We start from the raw sequence: 14,723 nt of genomic DNA, 5'->3' as shown, positions 1-14,723 counted from the left end.
CTTGAAGGCCTTCATTCTTTGGTGTCTGTCCTCTGGCTCCTAACACCTTTTCCTCTTCTTTTGCAGAGTTCCATGACCCCATTTTGAGACGTCCTTTTTATGAACGTCCCAAGGTCCCTCATGATACGTATTGTCTGACTGAGGGTCTCCGTATTGATCCTATTTGCCACAGGAGGAGACTCCTCTGATGATGGCTAAACAAATGTTACTTCCAAGTTTTAATAAAATGTTAGGAAGCCACGGGATATTGCATTACTTATGATTCAGATTAAAATTTGAACTGTACTGAAATTAGAAACTAGCTATCTGGGAGGGAAATGGTCCTAGATAACTTGGGATGGTGAACCAGATAGTTCAACCCGTTGTTACACAGTGTTACACTAGAACAGAACAGGGATGAGCGCCTAGGAGGGAAGGGGGCGGGGCCGGGAGCCGAGGGGTGGAGCTGGCCCTTATAGCTCCTCAGTGACATCACACCGGCTCCGCCCTACACTGCCCACTCCCGATACTTCTGCGGTTCGTCTGCGCCCCGGAAGCTGCCCCTGCTCGGGGGTCATGATGGGCAGCAAGATGGCTTCCGCCAGCAGGGTCGTGCAGGTAAAGCCTGGGCCACTCCCGCGCTTGGGAGGGAGAGAGGGAGGGATGGTGCAGATGCAGCAGCAGCGCCTGGGGGAGGCGGTGGCAGAGAACACGCTGTTACCGCGGCCCTAGTCAGGGCCAGCGGATGTTTGTCTGAGAATGGGACCTCGGGCTGCAGGTCTCCGGGACTAAGGAGGGTATGGCGCGAGGGTTCGAGCCGCGCGGCGGGAGGTAGTCTCTGTTTAGCGTAGGCTCGTGCTCGCCTGAGGTCTATGGATTCCACAGCACCTCATTAGCCCTAGGAGTCTGCGGACTACGCTGCCTGCCTTCCAGCAGCGTGGCCAATCGCCGTTTAAAATTATCCGTGATGTCTCCCCGTCAGCCAATCCGGAGGAAGACCGTAGCGGGGCGGGGGTAGGAAGCAAATCCTGGTTCTGACCTGGTGTCCCTTCAAGGACTTGGGAATGGCCTGTTAACTGGCCTCTTGGGCTACTTCCTCACCTTGAACCTGGTCAGAACTGATCTCTTCGGACGCCCGGCTACAGATGTGGGAATGTGTGAAATGTCATGCTAGTTAAGTTTATTGCCTACTGGTGTGTATGTCTCGGAGTTGGTTGGCCAAGCCTTTTCCCATTGTGTTTAGATAGGCGGCTAGAGTAACATCGCTAGCCCACCCATCAATTGCTAACTCCTGACAGCTTTTGTATCTGCTTCTCCAGCTGTGATCTCAAACTTAATAGGAGAGGTAAAACTCATGAATAAGTGGACACAGCCTTTTGTAATTAGAGTTTTTAAAATTCGGGGTGTGGAGTATTTTCTGTTGTTTCACTTTTGTTAGAAGTGCATTTTTCTCTGCACGAACACGTCTGATAAAAGTCCTTTCCCTTGAAGTTGTCTGGATGATGACCTTTGGTACCATCGCAATGACTAATCCTCAGTTACTCGTTCAGTTGATAGGCATTGAGGATTCTGCAAGTACAGAATAGCTGACAAAAGTCTGCTATGCATACTATATACCCTCATACATCAAGAGTGCATGAATAACTCGGTCTGAAATGAGTATAGCAGCAGGCATGTTGGCACACACCATTAATCCCAGAACTCAGGAGGCAGAGGCTGGCCTGATACACAGCTCGAGTTATAGCCAGACCTACACAAAAAAAAGTTGGTGTGTGTGAGTGAGGGAGAGGTATGTGCCCTACTTCTGAGCTACAGACAGTCTTGTGTTTTGTTTGTTTTTTCAAGACTGGGTTTCTCTGTGTAGCCCTGGCTGTGCTGGAACTTGCTTTTCAGACCAGGCTGACCTTGAACTCACAGAGATCTGCCTGCTTCTAGGAGTGCTGGGACTAAAGGCCTGTGCTGCTGCCAACACCGCCACCACCACCACCACCACCACCACCACCACCCCCACCACCCAAGCCCACCCCCCAGCCCTCCCCTACCGCCCCCCAGCGGTGTTAAATGTATATATGTAGTGTTCTGTCTGCATGTATCCCTGCAGATCAGAAGAGGGCACCAGATTTCATTCCAGATAGTTGTGAACCAACATGTGGTTGCTGGGAATTGAACTCAGGACCTCTGGAAGACCAGCTAATGTTCTTAGCCACAGAGCCGTATCTCCAGCCCCTAGTTAAATGTATTTTACTACTAATTGATTATCTAACAGACATGTGTCTCTACCTGCAAAAAGACTTGTCTGGGAATGTTCATAGAAGATGAAGGAGAGTTCAGTGGGTCAAGTGCTTTGTACATTGGCATAAGATCGATCACTTCCCAGGCTGAGCAGTGCTGACGCACGTACTCCGGAGGCAGAGGCAGGTGGATCTCTCTGAGTTCGAGACCAGCCTGGTCTACAAGAGCTAGTTCCAGGACAGTCTCCAAAACCACAGAGAAACTCTGTCTCGAAAAAAAAACAAACAAAGAATCAATCCCCAGCACCCATGTAAAAATTGGGTATAACCCCAGTCCCCAGGGTGGCGTCAACAAGGTTGATGATCTCCAGAACTGGCTAGCTGGACTAGTCAAATGAGTGAGTTCTGGTTCAGGAGAGACTCTGTCTCAAAATATAAGACTGACAGTGGTCGTGGCAACAAACAGGTACACAATACACGTGCACACATTCACGTTTGCACGCACGCACGCCACACACACACACACACACACACACACACACACACACACACACACACAACCTCACACACCCAGAGGCAGTTGGATCTCTGAGTAGCCTGATCTACATAATGAGTTCCAGGACAGCCAGAGCTATGTAGAGAGAAGCTGTTTCAAAAGAGAAAAAATATTACTCTAGCGTGATGGCTCAGGGAAGAAAGGGTTTGTTTCTAAGCCTGATGACCTCAGTTGGTCCCTGGGTAGAAAGCGGGAACCTACTCCCAAAAGTTATCCTCTGACCTCCTCATGCACACACACAAAATAAACAAAAATATTTTAAATGCTTTTCTAAAGTATGCATTTCTGTAGATAGAGGGAAAAAAACTAAAAGGTTCGCTATATTTTCATGGATTTATAGGCTTGGGAGTTAACAAATATTAGTTAATTTGTATTTTTCTACATTTGTCCCCGTTTTTACTCAGATTCTGTGTCAGAACAAGGATTTTGTTGCTATTTTGTCTTTAAAACTCTGATCCTTTTTGTTTGTTTGTTTTTTGTTTTTTTGAGACTGGGTTTCTTGATGTCCTGGAACTCACTCTGCAGACCAGGCTGCCCTCAAACTTAAAGATCCACCTGCCTCTGCCTCCTGAGTGTTGTGGTTAAAGGTCTGCACCACCACCACTGCTTAGCTAACCAACCTACCTACTTTCCTTCCTTTTTTTTTTTTTAAGACAGTATCTCTCTATGTAGTCCTGGCTGTCCTGGAATTTACTCTGTAGAGTAAAATCACAGAGATCCTCTTGCCTCTGCCTCCTGAATGCTAGGATTAAAGGTATTCGTCACCACTCTCAAACATATTCTTTTTTTATTATTTAATTCATGGATTTCCTTTCTCTCTGTAAACTTGTATTCATTCTTTATATTCTTTGGAGCAGAGTGTAAACTATAACTTAGAATAACATGGCAGTCACTGATTTTTATTGTCTTTACTCAACCACAAATTTTGAAATATTTATAAAAAAATCTGGACACCAAATAGAGCAATTTTTTGCTTTATTTATTTTACTTTTTTTTTTTTTTTTGAGACAGGGTCTCTCTAATATGTGTAGTTTCTGCTGGTGTGGAGCTCCTTTGTAAACCAGGCTGGCCTTGAACTCACAAAGATCCACCTGTCCCTGCCTCCAGAGCACTAGGATTAGAGGCATCCTCTGCCTCTAACTCAGAGCAGGTGTTTTTAGTTGCCTAGTGTTATGATTTTTGCTTGTTGTCTGTTCTTAACTGCTATGTAATAACATAGCAGGGAAGTCATACTTGATACAAATCAGGATATTTCCAGTTCTGTAAGACTTTCACAACACAAGGTCACATCATCTTCATTGTTTTTATTTAAGTTTATTTTTATGTATATATGTTTGTCTGTGTGCATGAGCCCAAAGTAGGCATCAGATCCCCTGGAGCTAGGAGTTACAGGCACTTGTGAGCTGTTAGCTGTGGGTGCTAGCAACCCAACCCTGGTCCTTTGCAAAAGCAGAAAGTGGTCTTGAGGGGCCTGGAGAGATGGCTCAGTGGTTAAGAGCACTGGCTGTTCTTCCAGAGGTCCTGAGTTCAATTCCCAGCACCCACATGGTGGCTCACAACCACCTTGAGTGAGTCTGGTGCTATCTGCTGGACTACAGAGCACATGGCAGACAGAAGACTGTATACATAATAAATAAAATCTTTAAAAAAGAAAGAAAAGAAAGAAAGAAAGAAAGAAAGAAAGAAAGAAAGAAAGAAAGAGGTCTTGAGCACTGAGCCATCTCTCTAGCCCATTCATTGTGTTGTTTTGTTTTTAAATATTTCTTATTGTGACGTGTGTGGCATGCACATGTATATCGAAGTCAGAGGACAACTTTTGAGAGTCAGTGCTCTCCTTCTACTGTGGGTTACACCTTGTCAGGCTTATTTGACAAGTGCTTTTACTTTCAATTGTGTGTGTGTGATGTGCTTGTGAGTGGAGGCCGCCAGAGATATCATTCCCAAGGATGCCGGAAGTATCAGATGCCCCTGAAGGTGCAAGCAGTTGTGAGCTGTCCTGAGGTAGGTGCTGGGAATGGAACTCAGGTCCTCTGCAAGAACAGGACAGTATATGTTCTTAACAGAATCATCTCCCCACCCCCGAGGAGTAACATATTTTAATGAAGTTATTTAATTGTGAGGACTAGTAGGTGGTTGCTTTTATAGTTAATGAGATCATTTTTTCCCATGTGTCTTCCTTCAGGTAGTTAAACCACATGCTCCATTAATAAGGTTCCCTGACAGAAGAGACAATCCTAAACTCAGTGGTAAGTTGTATTTCATTTAGATTTTTTAAAAAATGTACACATTCATATTTAGAAATGAATATTATAGGTAGTATTTCTCATTTTATAATCAGGTAGGTTGTTGTACTTTAGATCAGAATGGTACCCAAGTAGCATGCAAGTAATTAGCTTTTTAAAATTTTTATTTATTTATTTATTTATTTGGTTTTTCGAGACAGGGTTTCTCTGTGTAGCTTTGGAGCCTATCCTGGCACTCGCTCTGGAGACCAGGCTGGCCTCGAACTTACAGAGATCCATCTGCCTCTGCCTCCCGAGTGCTGGGATTAAAGGCATGCACCACCAACACCCAGCATAAAATTTTTATTTATTTTTATATAGGGTCTTACTACATATCTCTGGTTGACCTGGAACTGGATCTAAAGACCAGGCTGGCCTTGAAGTCACAGAGCCCCTTTGTCTCTCAGAGTGCTGGGTTTAAAGGTGTATACTACCACACCCCGCTAATAAGACACTTTTATTATCCCTGTTTTGTTTGTTTTATTGTATTTCTTTAATGAATTAAAATTTTGTGTATCAATGTTTTTCCTACATGTATGTATGTGTACAACATGCATGCCTGGTGTCCACAGAGGTCCTAAGAGGGCATCAGATCCTCTGGAACTGGAGTTATGGGTGGTTTTAAGTCACCAAGTGGGAGCTGGGAATTGGACACAGCTCTTCAGACTTGGCACAAGTGCCTTCAATCACTGAGCCATCTCATAGCCCCTAAAGGGAAGCTGGGGAAACAGACTTTGGTGATGTGGACCCTTTAGAAGATAATTGTGAACCTTCAGTGGCTGAGCTGTCTCTAGCTCAAAAGCCATTTGGGTCTTGCTAGGTAGTCCTGCTGGCTTATGCAGACCATACTGGTCTCTCATTTCCCAGTGATCCTCCTGCCTCTGCTTCCCAAGTGCTGGAATTACAAGTGTGTGCCTCTATACCTCTATATATATATATATATATATTTAGTGTGTGTGTGTGTGTGTGTGTGTGTGTGTGTGTGTGTGTGTGTGTTTATTGAATTGTAATAGTTCAAGAAGTCATGTATAGTGTTGTATACCTATAATTTTAGTCCTCAGAAGGTTGAGGAGGATTGCTACAAGCAAATTGAAGAATGACATGAATTATTTCTTAAAGTTTTATTTATTTAAGGTGTATGAGTGCTATGTCTGCATGTATGTCTGAGTACCACATGCACTCCTGGTACTAGACTGCCAGAAAAGGGTGTCAGATCCTCTGGAACTGGAGTTACAGACAGCTTGATTGCCCTTGTGAGTGCTGGGAATAAACCTAGGTTCTCTGGAAAAGCCAAGTGCTCTTAACTGCATCTTATCAGCCCCAATGACCTATTTTAAAGGACTGCTTGATTATTCAAATAATAACATTCATTTACTTATTTATGATAAATAATTTGAAAGTAGCATTTAAAGACACCTGGATAATTTTTCTAATCTGTTTTTCATTTCAGCCTCAGAAACTTTGAGATCTTCTGGGCTACCCTCTCACTCGTCTATAATTTCACAGCATTCTAAAGGAAGTATATCCCCAGATTTGCTGGTGCATCCAGGGCCACCAGACACTGCAGAAATACTAAAAACATTACCTCAGAAATACAGAAGGAAACCTATATCTCAAGAAGAAATGGAATTTATCCAAGTATGTTGTTGATCTTTAGCACAGAGCTGTGCAGAGTGCCATGACATTTTGGCTTTGCAGTGGTCGTTTGCTGATTTACACCTTCTTCCCTTTGTTTTGTCAAATGGAATTATAGTTAAGGGAGATGCAGAGATAGGCCAGGGCTGTCAGTAAGTGTGTATGACATATGAAGAAATAAACCCATAGGAAGAGCTGGGGAATGTAGCTCATTAATAGAACTGCCCAGCATGTGCCCAACCTTGGGTTCAGTCTCAACAAAACATAAAACCATCAGAAAATAAGCTCTTTGAGTGAGGGGCTAATAACTTTCTAAAGTATAAGGGGCTTCTAAGGCCATGGGAAATTTAAGGCTAACTGATGTTATCTGGTTATAACTGGTGTTATCAGTCTTTTTTTTTTTTTTTTTTTTTGAGACAGGGTCTTTATATGCTGCCCTGGCTGTCCTAGAAATTTCTATGTAGCCCAGGTTGGCCTCAAACTCAGAGATCCTTCTGCCTCTCCCTCCCATATGCTGGGATTAAAGAATTTACTACTAACTACTATACCCAGCTTTGTCATCAATATTGAATCCTTTCTAGATCTGAATTTATAACATTTACTGTAAGTGCCTCAAAACTTCGCAAAACCTTGGATTTGTTTGTTTTGTTTCTTGATTTTGCTTTGTTGAGACAGGGTTTCTCTGTAGTTTTGGAGACTGTCCTGGAACTTGCTCTGTAGACTAGGCTGGCCTCAATCTCACAGAGTTCTGCCTGCCTCCTGAGTGTATGTACCATCACAGCCTAACACCCCCCTTCCTTTTTTTTTTTTTTTTTGTTTTTGTTTTTTTAAATCAAAGATGTCTGGGCCTGGTAGCTCATGACTGTAATCTCAGTTCTCAGAAGGCTGAGGAAGGAGGATTGCTGTGATTTCTTAGAGGCTGGTCTGGGCTATAGAGTGAATTTCTAGGCCAGCCTGGGTTGCAGAGTGAGACCTTGTCTCAAAAATCCAGCCTAAGCCTGATCATTTTTATTGGATAAATAATGGCCAATTTGTACTTCATCTCACTGTTTTATGCTTCTCTTTTCAGCGTGGAGGTCCAGAATGATCATTGTGGCTGCTGTTTGTCGTCAGACAAAAGGATTATCTTTACAATAAAGGACTTCCAAAATGTCAAGTGGAAATTGTATATTAAACAACCTTAATAAATATACTGCAAAAAGAATGAAGTATAGAAACTCTAGATGGCCACTTGTATCTCCTCTATGTATCTTGGTCAGCTTCTCCATGAGCTGTCCTGCATAGCTATTAAAGTCACCTTTTTACATGTTAGCCTGCTATCTCTTGATTATGAAGTGTTACCAGAGATGAGCTATTAGAAGCACACAGTTCAGCCTCCAAAGCAACACATAGAAACTCTGTCTGGAAAAAAACGAAGAAAACTATTAATAAAATAAAAGCACACAGTATCTAGTAAATGATCAAATTTCCTCTTTTCTGTTTGTTTAGACATAAAGAGAATTTCTGGCCAGGTGTTGGTGGCATGCCTTTAATCCCAGCACTCGGGAGGCAGAGGCAGGCAGATCTCTGTGAGTTCGAGGCCAGCCTGGTCTCCAGAACAAGTGCCAGGACAGCCTCCAAAGCTAGAGAGAAACCCTGTCTCGAAAAACCAAAAGAAAAAAGAAAAATAATTTCTGAAACACAATCCCTGCTATAAGGAAGTTCCTTTTTTCCTCTTAAGTTAGATGAGCAGTGAGACATTCCACTATTCTTCATTATCTGGCTTTTTTCATTCACAAGGTTATCTAAGAATAACCAATTAATACCCTATCCTAAGTAATAAAAAATGTAATTTAAATAAAAGCTGGCAGTGGGATTAAGACTATGAAGATAATATAGATTATTTGTACCTATATTCAGAACAAGTGTCTGTGTTGTACGGAATGTCAGCAACTGTGAATGAAGTCTTGAATGAATGTTAACATGAGTATGGCGACATCCAGGACTCTAAGGCTTCAGTCCCACATCCTTACTTGGATGTGGATGGAGGTTTCTGTTCAGCCTGGTCCTGTAGCCATTTGAACCCAAATAAACACACTGGCCAATGGCAAAGGCTTCTTATTGGCTAGTTCTTTCAATTATTAACCCATTTCTAAACTATGTATTGCCACAAGGCTGTGGCTTACCTATAATGCTACCCATAATGCTCTGGCATGTTACTCCTTTGGTGGCTACACGGAGTCTCTCTGGTAACTCACTGAGTTCCTCTTCCCAGAATTTTAGTCTGGTTAGCCCTGCCTACACTTCCTGCCTGGCTATTGGCCAATCACATTTATTCATCAATAAGAGTTCATATTCACAGCATGCAGAAGGACACCCCCATCACTTGGGTAGGTTCAGAGGGACCCAGTATTAGTGTTTATGGAAGACTGATCAGTGTGTGCAGAGAATAGCAGCTGCAGCTTCTTCCTCCCTGATGTTTTTCTAGCCTGAGATTGGTGTCCTGCAGAGACCTACTAAGACTAGCTAACTTCTCCCTTTGTTCTGTATCTGATAAACACAATGAGGTTCTAGGAGCAGCAGGAGAACCCCAGGGTTACTGTACGCGTGTCTATGTGTTTGTCATTTCTTCATTGCTTCACTGTTCCTAGTCAGGGTTCCAGAACCAAGCCCAGTAGGTACCACAATATATAAAGTAAAAATAAGATGAATATAGCATAGGAACAAGTATTTCTCTAGAAATTGCTACTAACTGTGTTTGGGAGGATATTCATTTAGCTTACTGTTAGTGACGTTTGCAAATCTTGATAATTAACTTCACTATTTTAATGTCTGAGAGTCTCAAAATCCACCTTACTAGGCAACCAGTGAAACTAAATAGGTTCTCTTGCTAATCTTCACAAGGCTGACTAAATCCTCTTCCATACTTCCATACTTGATTTGTAGAATATACTTTATAAAGAAGTCATCCTTGGCACATGCCTTTAATCCCAGCACTCGGGAGGCAGAGGCAGGCAGATCTCTGTGAATTTGAGACCAGCCTGGTCTACAAAAGCTAGTTCCAGGACAGCCTCCAAAGCCACAGAGAAACCCTGTCTCAAAAACCAAAAAAGAAAAAAAAAAAATAAGTCATCCTTAATAACGAGTAGCCCATGATCAATGGACACTATAATTGTGTTATCTTCTACTTTTGTTCAATCACCTGTGGTCTAGTCTTTACTTTTTTATCATTCTAGAGTTGATGTGTTTTTCTTGTAAGTTCTGTGCTGTGACTGCTACCCTGATGAAAAACAAGGGTTTATATTTGATGTTAGTAGTAAGCTATTCTGGTAACATGAAAAATACATAATTCTTTTTTTTTTTTTTTTTTTTTTTTTTTGAGACAGCGTCTTACTATGTAGTTTGGTTGGCCTGGAACTTACTACATAGACCAGGGTAGCTTCAAACTCATTGAAATCCCTGCTTCTGCCCTGATGGGATTAAAGGCATGCATGGACATGCCCAACTATATATTTTTTCCAAATAAAACTATTTCAGGGTGAAGTCATGGCTCTATCAGTAGAGTGCTTGCCAAGCAGTCTGGAAACCTCCCCTCCCCCTACCCATCCACAAGAAAAGCTGGGAGCAGTTGTGTACCTGTAATCCTCCTGGGTAGGCAAAAAGGCAGAACCCTGGAACTCTGGTCAGCCAGCCTAGCTGAACTGGTGCGCTCTGGGCTTAGTGAGAGACTGTCTCATAAACACAGATGGAGCGATTGAAGATGACCCCCAACACTGACTTCTGGCTTCTCCATATGTACCCTAAATACATGCATACAGCATACAAAAATGCATACACAAATTACTTTGGGGCTGTGGATATATTTTAGTGAGCTATTTAGTGAGCTATTGCCCAATCCCATGGCTTCAAAACAAAATGTTTTTCTATAGGTGTTTTACTTGGACCTAAGTAGTGACGAAGGCAATAATATCCAACTAACCACTTGCCACACATTTGCTTTACCCATGTAAAGTTATTTAAGCCTTCCAGCAGTGTTTGAGTAGATCCCGTTATAGAGGAGGAAACTAGGTACAGATAGAAATAAATTTAGGTCTTTCATCTAGTGACTGAATGCTGGTTAGACAGTACGCATAAGCAGGCATTCTGGATAGATCCAGAGCCACTTCTATTCTACATTAGCATCTGGAGCTCTGTTGCTATCTCCACCATGTCTCTAAAAATTAAGATTACTAATTTTTAGAAACATGAGTTGCAAAGAAAGAGAAAAAAAAAAAAAACCTGCCATTTTGACAGCTACTTCAGCTCAGAACATTGGGATGAGCCTGTAAGTAGATTCTATGGGCTAAGAATCAAAATTTTAGCATCACTCTAGTGAAGCCATCTGTTTTACAACAATAACTCACCAACAGGCCTTGTTGATTTTCCTTGCCCTTTCGGTTTACAGTGTAGTCTCTTAGCAGCCAGTGTAACCCTTTTACAACATCATCTGGGACCAGAGAGATGGTCCAGCAGGAAAAGACTCCTACCCTCAAGCCTGACCACTTGACCTTCAAATGTGTACCATGGCAAGCCCACCATAAAGACAATAAAATGGGATAAAAAAACTAATCTGACTTCATTGCTAAAATCCAATGAACTTAGTGCTGGAAAGATGGCTCAGCTGTTAAGAGCACCAACTGCTTTTCCAGAGGATCTGGGTTCAATTCCCAGTACCCACATGGCAGCTCACAACTGTCGTTAACTCCAAGATCTGACACCCTCACACAAACATACCTGCAGGCAAAACACCAATGTACATCAAATAAAAATAAATATTTTTTAAAAATCCAATGGACTTTCAATGACATCTTTCTTGCACTGCCATATTTAAAACTCTGAAGCATCAGCTGTGTCTCAGTCCACTTTATAGCACCATCACACCTCATAGTTAACTTTTTTTTCCCCTCTGAGACAGGATCTATGTATGACCCTATCTACTATGTAGACCCAAATAGTCTAGACCTGATTATCTCTTAATCTTTCATTACGAGGGGATGTTATGGTCCATGAATTTTTTTTAAGTTCACAATAATATTCGTCATGTAGAAAGCAATACATATTTGTTAATTTTTTTTGTTATTTTGAGACAAGATCTCTGAGTATCTCTGGCTGATCTGGAACTTACTGAGTAGATCTGCTGGCCTCACACAGAAATCTGCCTGTCTCTGCCTCCCTAGTGTGGGAGTAAAGGCAGGCATGCATCTTAAATGAGCTTTTTATTGTAGCATGATTTATGTTAACTAAGATGTTGGATTCTAATCATAACCAGGTTGGTTAGGTTGTTGCAGAATTTTGTGATTTATGAATTGAGTAGCATTCACACTAGAATCATAGAACTTGCCAACAGTGGTAGCGTATGCCTTTAGTCCCAGCACTCGGGAGGCAGAGGCAGGCAGATCTCTGTGAGTTGGAGACCAGCCTGGTCTACAAGAGCTAGTTCCAGGACAACCTCCAAAGCCACAGAGAAATCCTGCCTCCAACTACCCCCCCCCCAAAAAAAAATCAGAACTCCCAATAACTATAGCAAAACATGTTTTTGTTGTTGTCTGTAGCCCAGGCTCTCCTGGTCATTGCAAGCTTCCTGCCTCAGCTTCCAGACTGTGCTCTACCATGCCTGGTGGAAGAGGAATGTGTGGGCATGGAACAAGAACACGAAACTGCAGGGAAGAAAATCTGATTAATTAAATGAGTTTACTTTTTCATAAGGGTTAAAGCACTTCTTTATGTCACCTGACCAGTTTAGGAAATCTGGCTGCTAGTTGCTCGGAAAGTCAGAGAAGTAACCGAGTTTCTGCTTGGTGTGGGACTTCAGGATGCTTGACTCCCTTTTGATTTGGTGAACTCTGTGTTTCTCAATTCAAACGAACGATCTCGTAAATTTTACTAATGAAGGTAGTGAGGGGCTCAGAGATAGCTCAACTCTTAAGCGCACTTGCTGTTCTTCAGGAAGACCCACGTTCAGTTCTCAGCATCCACATGGTGGCTCACAGCCATCTGTAACTCCAGTTCCCAGGGATCCAATGCCCTCTCTTGACCTCCATGGGCACTGTGCACCTATGATACACAGAAGCCCATACAGGCAAAAAACCAATAGACATACAAAAAAAAATTAAAAGCAAAGGCATTAAAAACTTGTGGTCCTTGCCTCAGAAGTAACTTCGGCTTCATCACATTTCCTCGTGAGAAAAAACTGAACAATGTGAAAATCCATTCTTAAATCTACCAGGGAATGGAGAGGTCTTAGCAAAACCACCCTCCACCCTGCAAACCGGAGCGATGGAAAGACAAAAATATGACTCAAACGGAAACCATTGCTGGGGCCAATAACTGACAGATCGATGGGCTTGCAGGGTAATTACTAATTGCATAGCTGACACTATGCTCAAACGCTCTGTATGTTTCTCTTAATTCATTAGTCTCGATTTTTAGAATACCAAAGACCTATTCCATAACATAATGTTCAGCAGGGCTGGAGTATGCTTCCCTGGGCCTGTTCATACATCAACCGTTAAGAACTTGGCTCTCCTTAGAATGAGGGGCTTGGCGTCCATAGCGACTGAGGCGACAGGGCAACGCCCGTGCAAGACGCGTGCACGGCCAAGCCCTCCAGCGTCTTACACCCTACTAGATTCCGAACTCGTAGACACCGAATCAGAACGCTGATCTATCCTTGGAAGCAAATACAAAGTCAACATCAACAAATTGACAGCCATCTATAACACGTCGCTTCCGGCCACGGAGGGCACGTGGCAGCGGTCGGAGGGCACAGCCCAAAGCCCAGTTCAGCTTCCGTAGGACTGGCCCCGCCCATTGCGGAAATGTGGGCAGGGCCAGTAGTCTGTGTGCGTCCAGTGAACGGAAGTAGCTGTTGGGAGGTTTCAGACGCTTTAAATTCCTGCGGGGTGGAGGCCTCGGCTTTCTGCTAGAGTCTGGCTCCTCACTCGCATGGCTGTGGACGTGAAGTCTCGAGCGAAGCGCTATGAGAAACTGGACTTCCTCGGGGAGGGACAGGTGAGGCCCTGGGCCGGTGCGGGTCCGCGCGGCCGTGCTCGCGCAGGCCACCCTGGCCACCGCGGGCTCTCCTCCTTGGGGGCGGCTGGCCCGAGTGGGAGTGGGGCTCCCTGACACCCTCCCCAGCCTCCCTCCCCTCTGCGAGCCCGCTCCAGAGGAAATCCAGAACCTGCCATCGAGTAAAGACCTCTCACGAATTTGTTATACTGTTTTCCTTTCCAGTTTGCCACGGTCTACAAGGCCAGAGATAAGAACACCAACCAAATTGTCGCCATTAAGAAAGTGAGTTACCTTTTTACGTCGTCTCCTCTCCAGGCTTTGTGTCTCGCTTGCCACGTAGCCCTTGCTGGCACCGAGCTCGCTGTTTCAGACCCAGCCGGCCTAGAACTTGCTGCTGGCCTTCCGCTTCTGCCTTGCGAGTATTGGGTTCGCAGGCGTGTGCCGCCACGCCAGGCAACTCTTAGAGAAAATACTTGGGCATCGTCGGTTGATTGGCGGGGGGTCTTTGAGACGGTGGTCTTGCTATGTAGTCCAGGTTGGTCTCCAGTCGAGGACATCCCCCTGCCCCTGCCTCCCGAGTACTGGGATTGCAGACATGCACTACGCTTGTCTCGGTTTTAATATGCACGGTCACACTCTGATGGTAGGAGTTACACGGTTTCTAGAGACAATGCTATTTATTAATGTCTTGTGTTTCAAGATGGAACTCGGAGCTGAACCAGTTTTTGTTCAAGCAATATAAACTAGAACTTTTTTGCTCCATAAAATTGGTTGTTGGACAAGGAGGCAAGTACTACCGTGTCCTCAATTCTTTTGGATGCCATGATCTTTCCAGGCCACAGGTTGTTATATCTATGTTATGTGTACAGAAAGGTTTTCATTGGTATTAACATGGATGTAGGGCACTTTCTAAAATGATTGAAGTGATGTTTAAACTTAAATTCATTGACAATATTTCTGACATAGTTTCCTGTGTGCCATACACTTTGACTTATTGTTTTTTCCCCCATT

At 43.5% G+C, this 14,723-nt stretch overlaps 2 protein-coding genes across 5 annotated transcripts in view; both read left to right on the top strand.

Annotated features, from left to right (window-relative positions):
- Positions 1-478: 478 nt before the first annotated feature.
- On the top strand, positions 479-7,994 carry Mrps36 (mitochondrial ribosomal protein S36). The gene is made up of 4 exons (XM_027401592.1): positions 479-597; positions 4,949-5,012; positions 6,499-6,686; positions 7,753-7,994. Exons 1-4 carry the CDS (start codon positions 556-558, stop codon positions 7,768-7,770), a joined length of 312 nt encoding a protein of 103 aa, XP_027257393.1. The 5' UTR covers positions 479-555; the 3' UTR covers positions 7,771-7,994.
- Positions 7,995-13,533: 5,539 nt separating this feature from the next.
- Positions 13,534-14,723, top strand: part of Cdk7 (cyclin dependent kinase 7) — a 30,713-nt gene continuing 29,523 nt past the window's right edge. For 2 of the 4 annotated variants that reach the window (XM_027401603.2, XM_027401602.2), the window contains exons 1-2: positions 13,534-13,712; positions 13,935-13,994. In XM_027401603.2, the coding sequence (XP_027257404.1) occupies positions 13,647-13,712; positions 13,935-13,994 (126 nt within the window). In that variant the 5' untranslated portion in view covers positions 13,534-13,646. The remainder of the gene's footprint in view (positions 13,713-13,934; positions 13,995-14,723) is intronic. The other 2 variants (XM_027401604.2, XM_027401605.1) reach the window with 2 other exon arrangements.

This window comes from Cricetulus griseus, chromosome 2 (genome assembly GCF_003668045.3).
Source record: "Cricetulus griseus strain 17A/GY chromosome 2, alternate assembly CriGri-PICRH-1.0, whole genome shotgun sequence".
Taxonomy (NCBI): domain Eukaryota; kingdom Metazoa; phylum Chordata; class Mammalia; order Rodentia; family Cricetidae; genus Cricetulus; species Cricetulus griseus.
The sequence above is the reverse complement of the archived record's forward strand: the minus strand, read 5'-3'. Positions and strand labels throughout refer to the sequence as shown.